The 12,199-nt window shown below is 41.6% G+C and overlaps 2 protein-coding genes across 3 annotated transcripts in view; one reads left to right on the top strand and one right to left on the bottom strand.

The window, feature by feature from the left end:
* The window catches only part of CCNT1 (cyclin T1), a 28,160-nt gene extending 17,878 nt beyond the window's left edge, over window positions 1–10,282 (bottom strand). For both annotated transcript variants that reach the window (XR_009153971.1, XM_058174044.1), the window contains exons 1-2: window positions 10,183–10,282; window positions 898–1,281 (exon numbers count right to left, since the gene is read on the bottom strand). Coding sequence is in view for 1 of the 2 variants with exons in the window: in XM_058174044.1 (XP_058030027.1) it covers window positions 898–1,133 (236 nt within the window). In the remaining variant the exon portion in view is untranslated. The remainder of the gene's footprint in view (window positions 1–897; window positions 1,282–10,182) is intronic.
* On the top strand, window positions 3,186–10,940 carry SPMIP11 (sperm microtubule inner protein 11). Its single transcript, XM_058174049.1, has 4 exons — window positions 3,186–3,449; window positions 4,198–4,338; window positions 8,301–8,445; window positions 10,850–10,940. Exons 1-4 carry the CDS (start codon window positions 3,365–3,367, stop codon window positions 10,896–10,898), a joined length of 420 nt encoding a protein of 139 aa, XP_058030032.1. The 5' UTR covers window positions 3,186–3,364; the 3' UTR covers window positions 10,899–10,940.
* The last annotated feature ends 1,259 nt before the right edge of the window (window positions 10,941–12,199 follow it).

Raw genomic sequence — 12,199 nt, 5'->3', positions numbered from 1 at the left:
TTAAGGAAGATGTTAAATTTAATACTGCATTATTCTTCCTAAGAAAAGATTATGTGAGAGCTAAGTATTAAAAAAGTTGACTTCCTAAAACTAAACCTAGAACAGAACTGATTTCTGAGTAAAACTATACATGGATTTACACAATTAGAGACTCTGACTTAAGACCTTACGTAAATAGTTTAGCCAGTCTTACAATATTATATATACATATACTGCAAATATTTTCACATTAAGCCTGCTAAATTGCATCTTTAAAAAAGATCCACTAAGCTTGGTATTAGGGACTTCAATATTTATTCAGCCAAAATGTTAAATACCAACAGGGCTGGAAAAAAATGAGGCTCAAAATTAATGTTCAAATCAAACGGGGGGGGGGGGAGGATGGTTCACTTTTTCTCCCCTCCACAAACATTATCAAATATCAAATTTTATCATCATCATCCTCCAAATAATGGAACACGCCAGACAAATGCCTCCGATAGTAACGTGCTACCAACTGGCCTCTTTTGCTTTTGCAAATCAGTTAAGACCCACCTTCAGAGCCTACTCTTCAGCCTAAACCGTAACAGCATCCCAACACAAGGCACAAAACATGTGCGTTTAACATTTCCCAACCACCGAGCAAACCTAATCTGTTTAGCGGTTCCAAATCAAGCTCCTTCGGGGACACGGCCTAAGGCGCCCCAGCCATAGAAACCCTTCCCCGCGTACAGGAGCGACGACCGCAATCCCCGTCCCTCTTAACACTACGACACCCACCACCCAGCCTCCCGTTCGCTTAAACCTAACAGGCACCCAAAGTCATTTACGCGAATCTCCGGCGGGCCTAGTCCTCTTTCCGTAACCCTGCTCAGCCCAATCCCAGCTTGAGGCGCGGCCTAGTTGCCGAAGGGATACACGTTGAGGCGCTGGCCCATATCCTGAAGCAGGTTAGCTGCTTGCTGCCGGTACGATAACTCCTTGTCCGGGTCGAGTCCTAAGCGCCAGGAAGGACTCCGAGCGAGCTGCTCTCGGGTGAAATACCAGCGTCTTCCACCTCCCGCAGCCGCCGCGCTAGACACCGACATGATGGCCGTCGTCGCCGTCGACCACAGCGCATGCGCCGGAGGAGGCACGCACGCTCCGGCCAGCATTCACGTGATCGCGTCTAAATCCGCCGCCCCGCGCGCGCTTCCGCCCCAGCACGCAACGGGGGGCGGAAACTGCATCGTGAGCTTCCGCTTTTGGCTTGCCCGCTTCATTTGTAGGCGATCAGGCTTTTCTTGACTGTTGTTTTGGATCCTGGAAGCACGAGAGGTGGGGGGGGGGGTGGGAAGCAAAACGAGACTTCGTGGTTATAATATTCACCTGGATTTTTTTTTCTGCCTCCAACTTCCCTATACCAGGGGTCTGCAAACTTGGCTCTTTTAAGACTTGTGGACTTCAGCTCCCACAGTTCCTCAGCCAGCTTTGCTTTGCTTTGCTTTCCTGGCTGAGGAATTTTGGAAGTTGAAGTCCACAAGTTTTAAAAGAGCCAAGTTTGCTTAACATCCAGCCCCATAACATTTTTTGGATGAGAGCTCACTGACTACTTTGCAACTTTTTGTCTCTTAAAAAATGGTTTTTAAAATTCAATGGACATAAAGACCCTGATTTTCGATTGTTTGGCAGCTGTTATTGCTGTGATAGAATCAGAAGATGGCTGCATGCATGCATGAGTCCTACATTTAAGCTGCATTTGGCAAAATTTGATTGGATTTTGGTAATTGGTAGCATTGCTCCAGAGACTCCTGAACAAACTGATTGGATTCAGCTTTCAGGTTATTGGATATTTAATACAGTCAAATAAAGATTCCCTCAAGACAGATCATGAAACATTATGAAACTAGTTGCTACTATCTTTTTCCATGATGCTTAGTCTTGCCTGCATGGTTAGAATTTCCTGGTAATCTTTCTTCCGGTGACTGACCAGCTCCAACCTTGCTTAACTTTCTGGGATCAGCCAAGGTTGGCTAGGTGTTGCCAACTGACAAACAAAACAAATGTGATGAACCTTAAGTTAGTCGGGAGCATTTTTGTTCATCCTTTGGTGATGTATGCAAATAAGTGCAAGTTGATGACGCATGAATGGGGTTCCAAAATACATAATTTCTAGCGGGATCACTTCAGATACCTGTACAATTAGCACAGGGGGCCCCCAACTTCTCTCTGTATACCAATGACTGCATCTCCAACGATCCATCTGTTAAACTACTGAAGTTCGCAGATGACACAACCGTGATTGGTCTCATTCGAGACAATGACGAATCCATATATAGACGTGAGGTCGAACGACTAGCCTTGTGGTGCGACCGTAACAATCTGGAACTAAACACACTCAAAACTGTAGAAATGGTGGTAGACTTTAGGAGAAACCCTTCCATACTTCCACCTCTCACAATACTTGACAACACAGTATCAACAGAAACCTTCAAATTTCTAGGTTCTATCATATCGCAAGATCTAAAATGGACAATTAACATCAAAAACATAATTAAAAAAGGACAACAATGAACGTTCTTTCTGCGCCAACTCAGAAAGCTCAAACTGCCCAAGGAGCTACTGATCCAGTTCTACAGAGGAATTATTGAGTCTGTCATTTGCACCTCTATAACTGTCTGGTTTGGTTCTGCAACCCAACAAGAAAGACACAGACTTCAGAGGATAATTAGAACTGCAGAAAAAATAATTGCTACCAACCTGCCTTCCATTGAGGACCTGTATACTGCACGAATCAAGAAGAGGGCCGTGAAAATATTTGCAGATCCCTCACATCCTGGACATAAACTGTTTCAACTCCTACCCTCAAAACGATGCTATAGAGCAGTGCACACCAGAACAACTAGACACAAGAACAGTTTTTTCCCGAACGCCATCACTCTGCTAAACAAATAATTCCCTCAACACTGTCAAACTATTTACTAAATCTACATTACTATTAATCTTCTCATCGTGTTCATCACCAATCTCTTTCCACTTATGACTGTATGACTGTAACTTTTTGTTGCTATCATTAAGGGTTAAATTGCAACCTATGACCATCATTTGTGTTGTAAATGTTGTACCTTTGATGAAGATATTTTTTTTTTCTTTTATGTACACTGAGAGCATATGCACCAAAACAAATTCCTTGTGTGTCCAATCACACTTGGCCAATAAATTCTATTCTATTCTAGTTATACCAAATTATATTGTCTTAAGACATCACAAACTGCTTTCTTAGATAATGTACTAAGTTTAGCAGATATCACCACGGTAACAAAGCAAACATGCTTCAGAAACCAGGAAATAGAATATTGCAGTTGGATACAGTTTAACCTAACTACTGAAACATAAAGCTCAGGTAATGGCTTTCTTCGGACTAACTTTTCTAGGTCCTCAGGAACCCTTTCGTGATAAAAAACTATCAATACCAAAATATGAAGTCCCAGGTAAGGGTATTATCTAAATAAAATTAGAAATTTTGCTTTTCTTGGAATTTATTAAGAGCTATTTCCTGCATGTATATCTAGGCACATTTCAAAAATTTAAAGCAATGTAACCATCATTTACAAAATTATCACATTCCAATCAGATAATGTATCATTCATTCCCAGAACTATAACAAACCACAGTTGGTTGCTATGAGATACTCGCCAACATAAACAATATGGAGCATAAGTACTGACTATTTGATAATTTTCATGTCCATTACATGTTTTAAAAGACGGATATTCAACAAAATATCAATCCAATTATATTGGTAAAATTTTTGTTCCTAGGCCCCAAGGAATAACAATTTTGAAATCCTAATATTTAATAAATGTACACACACATGCACATTTATACATACACTGGTGCACTGAAATATTTTTAGTGAATGAGAAAGTGAATGAGTTTCATTCTTCAACAGATTTCAGTTTTTCATTCTGAATATGTTGCTATCCGTACTAACTATAGCTACCTTCCACATTTGGACTTTTACAAAAATCAGGAAGATATATACATTATCTCAGAAAAAGTTGTGAAATTTTAGATTACGATTCTTGTCTTGCCAGACAAGAAATGGAATTATATACTGCAACTTCAACACTGTTGAAGTATTATGAGTAATAAAAAAAAATATTTATGCAACTTGCTTTGAATTTTGTCTGGGAATTGCTTTCTTCTAGAGTGACATTTTTTTCTGTCCATCTCCAGTGGGAACAACCTCTCCCAAATTGGAACTTTTCTACCCAAAGCTCCCACCCATAGGACAATTTGGATATGGTGACGACATTGAACACCAGGGCAGCCATGAGAAATATCAAGAGGCTATCAGAAAGAAGCGGCTCAAGAAATGTAGGTGAAGAAGCACCAAGAGTCTGGTTTAAATCAAAGTTTCAGTAAATGCAGAAATACAGAAATGCAGAAGAACCTATGATTCACTAGAAGCTTAATTTGTGATCATGCAGCAATATTGGCCATGGGTAAAAGAACCCCATAATACCTGGAAGGTTGCTGGGTCCCTGTTCCCCCAAGGGAATACATTGCACAATTTACAATATAGTACTTCAAGTCTTTTGAGTTAACAGCAACAGCATGGATAGAGAGCACAGTTCAAGAGCATGCTAGGAGACAATGTGGACTGAACCAAAAGAAAACCTGGTGGCCCCTGGGTTTCCTGCAGCAGATGAGGAGACCAACAGTCCCATCTTGTAGCTTGGTCCTGTATTCACTGCCAGCTATTTGGGTAATATAGAATAGAATAGAATAGAATTTATTGGCCAAATGTGATTGGACACACAAGGAATTTGTCTTGGTGCATATGCTCTCAGTGTACATAAAAGAAAAAATACCTTCATCAAGGTACAACATTTACAACACAAATGATGGTCATAGGGTACAATTTCACCCTTAATGATAGCAACAAAAAGTTACAGTCATACAGTCATAAGTGGAAAGAGATTGGTGATGGAAAAGAAGCAAAAACCTTCACATTGACGTTAGTTTCCAACTAATTGATGATCAAATAATTAATTTAGCAATCAGCTGAAATGGCCTTTAAATAAGTCTCCTTTGACCTGAGCTCAATTCCTGGTGACTTCATGACATATTCATGAAGTTCTGACAGAGGAATGAAAATTGTTTACCACTGTCTTCCTCCATACCTCTCCTATTTTCTGGTAGTTTCTGGTAGTTTCCTATCGGGCCGGTCTATTCTTAGATTCCAGACCAGAAAAGGTCAACCAGGTAGTTCCATCTTTTAAAGCTATCCATAGATACTAGGTTGAATATTAAGTCTTAGCCAACCGTTTGGAATAAATGAAACCATTACATTAAGTACTGGGAAAGTATTAATGATTCCAGGCTACGTTTAGCAAGTCTGGCAAAATACAGGAAAGAATAACCATTGGGCTTCCAGGAAAGGTTGACTCAGCCTTCCATCCTTTATTTATTTATTTATTTATTTTATTTATTAAATTTTTATACCGCCCTTCTCCCGAAGGACTCAGGGCGGTGTACAGCCAAAATAAAACAAAAATGTATACAATTTAAAACAACAATTAAAAAGAGCAAATTTTAAAGGCTGATTATTAAAATTTAAATTAAGAAGTTAAAAAATATTAAAAAACCCAATTAAAATACATCACTAATTATGCCAGTCCCGCTTTAATGAATAAATATGTTTTGAGCTCACGACGAAAGGTCCGAAGATCAGGCACTTGACGCAGGCCGGGGGGAAGTTCGTTCCAGAGCGCCACTGCCCCCACAGAGAAGGCCCTACTCCTGGGGGCCGCCAGCCGACACTGTTTGGCGGACGGCACCCTGAGGAGACCCTCTCTGTGCGAGCGTACGGGTCGGTGGGAGGCAAAGGGTAACAGCAGGCGGTCTCGTAAGTACCCGGGTCCTAAGCCATGGAGCGCTTTAAAGATAGTTACCAAAATCTTGAAGCGCACCCGAAAGACCACAGGAAGCCAGTGCAAGCTACGGAGCAGCGATGTCACGTGGGAGCCACGAGCGGCTCCCATTACTCACAGAGCCGCATTCTGGACTAACTGCAGCCTCCGGGTGCACCTCAAGGGCAGCCCCATGTAGAGAGCATTGCAATAATCCAGCCTAGACGTAACCAGAGCGTGAGTGACCGTGCATAAGGCATCCCGATCAAGGAAGGGACGCAACTGGTGAACCAGGCGAACCTGGTAAAAGGCCCTCCTGGCGACGGCCGCCAGGTGTTCATCAAAAGACAGCCGTCCATCCAGGAGGACGCCCAAGTTGCGAACCACCTCCTTTGGGGCCAAGAAATGTAGGTGAAGAAGCACCAAGAGTCTGGTTTAAATCAAAGTTTCAGTAAATGCAGAAATACAGAAATGCAGAAGAACCTATGATTCACTAGAAGCTTAATTTGTGATCATGCAGCAATATTGGCCATGGGTAAAAGAACCCCATAATACCTGGAAGGTTGCTGGGTCCCTGTTCCCCCAAGGGAATACATTGCACAATTTACAATATAGTACTTCAAGTCTTTTGAGTTAACAGCAACAGCATGGATAGAGAGCACAGTTCAAGAGCATGCTAGGAGACAATGTGGACTGAACCAAAAGAAAACCTGGTGGCCCCTGGGTTTCCTGCAGCAGATGAGGAGACCAACAGTCCCATCTTGTAGCTTGGTCCTGTATTCACTGCCAGCTATTTGGGTAATATAGAATAGAATAGAATAGAATTTATTGGCCAAATGTGATTGGACACACAAGGAATTTGTCTGGGAATTGCTTTCTTCTAGAGTGACATTTTTTTCTGTCCATCTCCAGTGGGAACAACCTCTCCCAAATTGGAACTTTTCTACCCAAAGCTCCCACCCATAGGACAATTTGGATATGGTGACGACATTGAACACCAGGGCAGCCATGAGAAATATCAAGAGGCTATCAGAAAGAAGCGGCTCAAGAAATGTAGGTGAAGAAGCACCAAGAGTCTGGTTTAAATCAAAGTTTCAGTAAATGCAGAAATACAGAAATGCAGAAGAACCTATGATTCACTAGAAGCTTAATTTGTGATCATGCAGCAATATTGGCCATGGGTAAAAGAACCCCATAATACCTGGAAGGTTGCTGGGTCCCTGTTCCCCCAAGGGAATACATTGCACAATTTACAATATAGTACTTCAAGTCTTTTGAGTTAACAGCAACAGCATGGATAGAGAGCACAGTTCAAGAGCATGTTAGGAGACAATGTGGACTGAACCAAAAGAAAACCTGGTGGCCCCTGGGTTTCCTGCAGCAGATGAGGAGACCAACAGTCCCATCTTGTAGCTTGGTCCTGTATTCACTGCCAGCTATTTGGGTAATATAGAATAGAATAGAATAGAATTTATTGGCCAAATGTGATTGGACACACAAGGAATTTTGTCTTGGTGCATATGCTCTCAGTGTACATAAAAGAAAAAATACCTTCATCAAGGTACAACATTTACAACACAAATGATGGTCATAGGGTACAATTTCACCCTTAATGATAGCAACAAAAAGTTACAGTCATACAGTCATAAGTGGAAAGAGATTGGTGATGGAAAAGAAGCAAAAACCTTCACATTGACGTTAGTTTCAACTAATTGATGATCAAATAATTAATTTAGCAATCAGCTGAAATGGCCTTTAAATAAGTCTCCTTTGACCTGAGCTCAATTCCTGGTGACTTCATGACATATTCATGAAGTTCTGACAGAGGAATGAAAATTGTTTACCACTGTCTTCCTCCATACCTCTCCTATTTTCTGGTAGTTTCTGGTAGTTTCCTATCGGGCCGGTCTATTCTTAGATTCCAGACCAGAAAAGGTCAACCAGGTAGTTCCATCTTTTAAAGCTATCCATAGATACTAGGTTGAATATTAAGTCTTAGCCAACCGTTTGGAATAAATGAAACCATTACATTAAGTACTGGGAAAGTATTAATGATTCCAGGCTACGTTTAGCAAGTCTGGCAAAATACAGGAAAGAATAACCATTGGGCTTCCAGGAAAGGTTGACTCAGCCTTCCATCCTTTATAAGGTAGGTAAAATGAGGAGCCAGATTGTTGGGGGCAATAAAAGTTGACTTTGTATATAATATACAAATGGATGAAGACTATTGCTTAACATAGTGTAAGCCGCCCTGAGTCTTCAGAGAAGGGCGGGATATAAATGCAAATTTAAAAAAAAAATAAAGTAGTTAAATAAGAAACAGCCAGAGGGAAAGGCTTGGTCAAAGGCAGTTTTGTTTAGAGATCCTACCTTGCCCTGTTTAGGCCTTTTCCAAACAATCAGAAGGCTTAATCTCTTTTCTAGACCCCAATCAAGAATACAGGGTACCACTAACTTGTGGACAAGATATTGGTTGGTGGCAGCCTAAGAATCTATCAATCAAGCCAGAAGATACATTACCTTGGATAAAGGTCCCAAGGCATCCACTGCTGCGGAGCCCGATGACCAAGTAAGCATCCAGTGAGCAGCAAAAAATTAGTTCTTCCATCTAATCCAGAGGTGTCAAACTCGCCGCCCACAGGCTGGATGCGTCACGCACTGGCCATGCCCACCCCCGGTTTAGCAAAGGGGGGGAAAGTCACAACATCACGTGATGCCACGAGTTTGACACCCCTGATCTAGTCTAAAATGGATGATCTAACTTCCTTCATCTGAAACTGTATCAGTATGTGACTTATGATTGCTCTCAGGTGTAGAAACTTCCCATTTTAAGAGAAATCTAGTTAAAGAGTCAGGGCCACATTGCTGGTAAGCTTCATAAGCTTACTAATTTCATCAGTGAGCAGACCTGGCAGAGTGGAATGGGGGTGGGGAAGAAGATAGGCAGCATCCTTGTAGTTAGTTGTAAGGATGAATGACTATCGGAGTGCGGTAGCATCTGTAACTTCAAAAAGGAGTCATAAGTAGGTTCTTGGGGCAGGGTAGGGTGGTGGTGGTCTGACATAACTTCAAATGGTCACTAAGCAAGGACTACCTGCACACAGTTACAGAACAAACTTAAATTATGGGCTAAAATAATTACACCAAAACATGGATGCTGGATGTACAATTACCCTAATCTTTCATAAGAAACCGAGAAGACCCATAGTATTATTGGATGGGAACTTTGTCCCAAAATTAAAGGCTTCCTGTGTTTTGCAGGAAAGCTGAGATAATAAGGTTCCATTCATTCTTTTAAAAGGAAACTAGATTTCTAGCAGAGCTAGAACTCTCACAAAACCAACATTGTTTTTGTCTGTACTTAAAACTGGTTTAAAATTTACATGAGTATTTTGTACTTTGATAAACAAAGAGCAATACTGATTAAAATGTACTATATTTTGCTATTGCTTAAGGCTAACGTTGGATGAGATAACACCTCAGCTCCTGCTATCTTAAACCTACATTCTCACAACCTGCTTAATCTGATTACTTAACTAGCCCATTTTCCAGGTTTAGATAAGACACTTGAACTAATCAAAAAGTCTGGATTTGCACATGGCAAGTGGCCAAAAAAAAACAACACCAATAAAGGCTAAAATTGACCACATTTAGCTTAATATACTGTATCGTACAATCAATTCATTAGATCTAACTCGTGTTGTATGAACACAGCCTATGAGGAAAAATGCATACAGGACAGCCAGCATTTTTCCTGGATTGTAACCAGGAAGCTGTATATGTCTGAATTCGAGGGATGGAGGAGATGGGGGGTGGAGGGAGAGAGAAGCATGTCACACCAGCTATTCCGAACCCCTATAAATATGCCCGATTTTTCTCACAACCAAGAAATATCAAATTTAATCCTTCACGTGAGCAGCCCAAGCCAGCAACAACTCTTGTTTTGTTAAACCGGACCGTCAAAAAAAAAAAAAGCGGTCACCGAGTGCACCTGCGCGGAAGGACCGCCAGGGGGCAGAATAAGGCGTACCCGTTATAGTTTACCAATCTGATTGCCCATCAGGAGATTCGCGCGCGCGTGTACGTAGATACATACATACATACACGTGCACTTTTCATCAGGCTACGGTGAGATGGAGGCGCTCTGCCAAAACACGGAGGTGGCGGGGTGGGGGGCGGCGGGAAAGAGACATTGTTTCTGAGACCCCCATGACTCCCATCTCCTCAGCTGTCCGCGCAAGGTATCTTAAGGGAGTAAATAGCTTATTCCGGAGGGGAAGCGGAATGCGGTCCGCTTTTATCTTACCTTAGCAAATGAACGAGCAGCTGCCGGCACCGGGCTTTAGAAGCCCCTTCCGCGCCTATCCGACCCCATCGGCTCAGCGAGTCGGAGTGAGCCGAGTCAGAGCAGCGGCGAGGTACTGGAGGGTTAAAGGCATCACATGACAGCCGGGAGCCCTTAAAGAAGTACCGCGCCTGCGGGGGAGCTCTTCGTCCTTTGCTGGACTGAGTGCGGCCGGGTCGGCGTCTCGGGGTTTGAGAAGCGGGTTACTCAGTCCAGAAGAGCAAACTGTGTGAAATCAACTTGTCCCCTTTGGATGGGATTGACTTGCGGGGTACAAGCTTTCTTTTGATTAGGCCAAAGATGATTTTCATTGCTTGGTGCTTAGATTTTTTTTAAAGGACAAAGGTTTCCTGCAGAACAAATTCTCTCTGCACTGTTATATTTCGTTCTTTTAAACATAGGGTAGAATAGAATAGAATAGAATAGAATAGAATAGAATAGAATAGAATAGAATAGAATAGAATAGAATAGAATAGAATTTTTATTGGCCAAGTGTGATTGGACACACAAGGAATTTGTCTAGGTGCATATGCTGTCAGGTATAGTGCACTTTAATGGTTCTAGAGACTAAGAACAGGAAAGGGAATTAAAAATTCCATTTTTTTTAATTTTTTTTTTTTGGCTGTAGGTTTATAGACCACATGACAGTCACCGATCCTCTCTTCAGCCTGTTCTGAGTGCAGGTTCCTGAAGCCTAAGAAGCAGGAGAGCCCCTTGACCGGGACAATATGTGGAATTAACGAATTTGTTCTTTTTCTCCTGTGAGAGGCTGAGTCCTTTTTTTTTTTGGTGTTTCAATAAATCCAGAGCAGAACACAATTTGGCCTCGGTCCAGAAGGAGGGTTGTTTTTCTTGCATTAGAAAAGCATTTTTATTTACACAGTAGCATGTCACTCATTACAGCAGTGTTCCTTATTATTTATCAAATTTACACTCCCATTGCAGTCTGATGATTCTCAGTGGTTTCCAGTGCATGCGGTGAGATAACACTTAAAATATCCGTGGCAGGGTTAAAAGATTTTAATAGAAAAATGAAATGGTATAGGAAAAGATGGCACAATGCCATCTTCACCCCCGTTGAGCCGTGGTGGTGCAGTGGTTAGAGTGCAATAATGCCATCTGCCTCCAATTTGGCAGTTCAAATCTCACCAGGTTCAAGGTTGACTCAGCCTTGCGTCTTTCCAAGGTGCCTTTGTAAACTGCATAGCGAGGGCTGTAAAGTGGTATACAAGTCTAAACGCTATTGCTATCAAATGGCTTAAGGTAGGAATGTGGATGTGAAGTTTAACATTTCAAAAAGATCACACCATTCTCTCTGCTTTGCTTATTTCTGGTTTACTCTGTTGAGCCAACCTGCTGACAACCAGGTACTTGCTTCCCCATGACTACTAAGTCCATGTGGTATTAACAAGAAAAGTAAACCTGGATGTAAAATCAGCTTACAAGGAAACCATCTTTAGATACTCAAATTCCAGGCTCGCATTGTGCCCTTTCCCCTTGAATGGCTGTGTTTGCACATTGTTCTGCTTGTTAATGGTTAAAAGTCCTTAACTTTAGCTCAGAAGCCCTAACCTGCACCATTGCCTAAAAAAGAAGATAAAGTCTCTTATCTGGCAGAATAAAGATACTAGGTGGGTCCTATATTCATTGTATTTTAGTGAGCAGTTAACCATGCTCAAAATTATCAATTCTCACCATAGCCAATAGAATCACCCAATCCCAAATACTCATTTGAATCAAGCTCAGTTCCTGATGACTTCATTGACTCATCCATTTAATTGTCTTGGCGACAATATAGACATCATTTGACCCGCCTTCTTTTGGATTATTTTCCCAATCGAACCAACAGCCATATCTTGGTAATCTCCCTTTCAAGGTCTACAGAGCTAACCCCACAAGTAACTTTTCCAAGATCATATAAGGCTGAATAAATCAGGGATTTTCCAACAGTGTTCTATAAAAAACTGATAGGGTTTAG

The sequence above is a fragment of the Ahaetulla prasina genome, chromosome 2 (assembly GCF_028640845.1).
Source record: "Ahaetulla prasina isolate Xishuangbanna chromosome 2, ASM2864084v1, whole genome shotgun sequence".
NCBI lineage: Eukaryota > Metazoa > Chordata > Lepidosauria > Squamata > Colubridae > Ahaetulla > Ahaetulla prasina.
The sequence above is the reverse complement of the archived record's forward strand: the minus strand, read 5'-3'. Positions and strand labels throughout refer to the sequence as shown.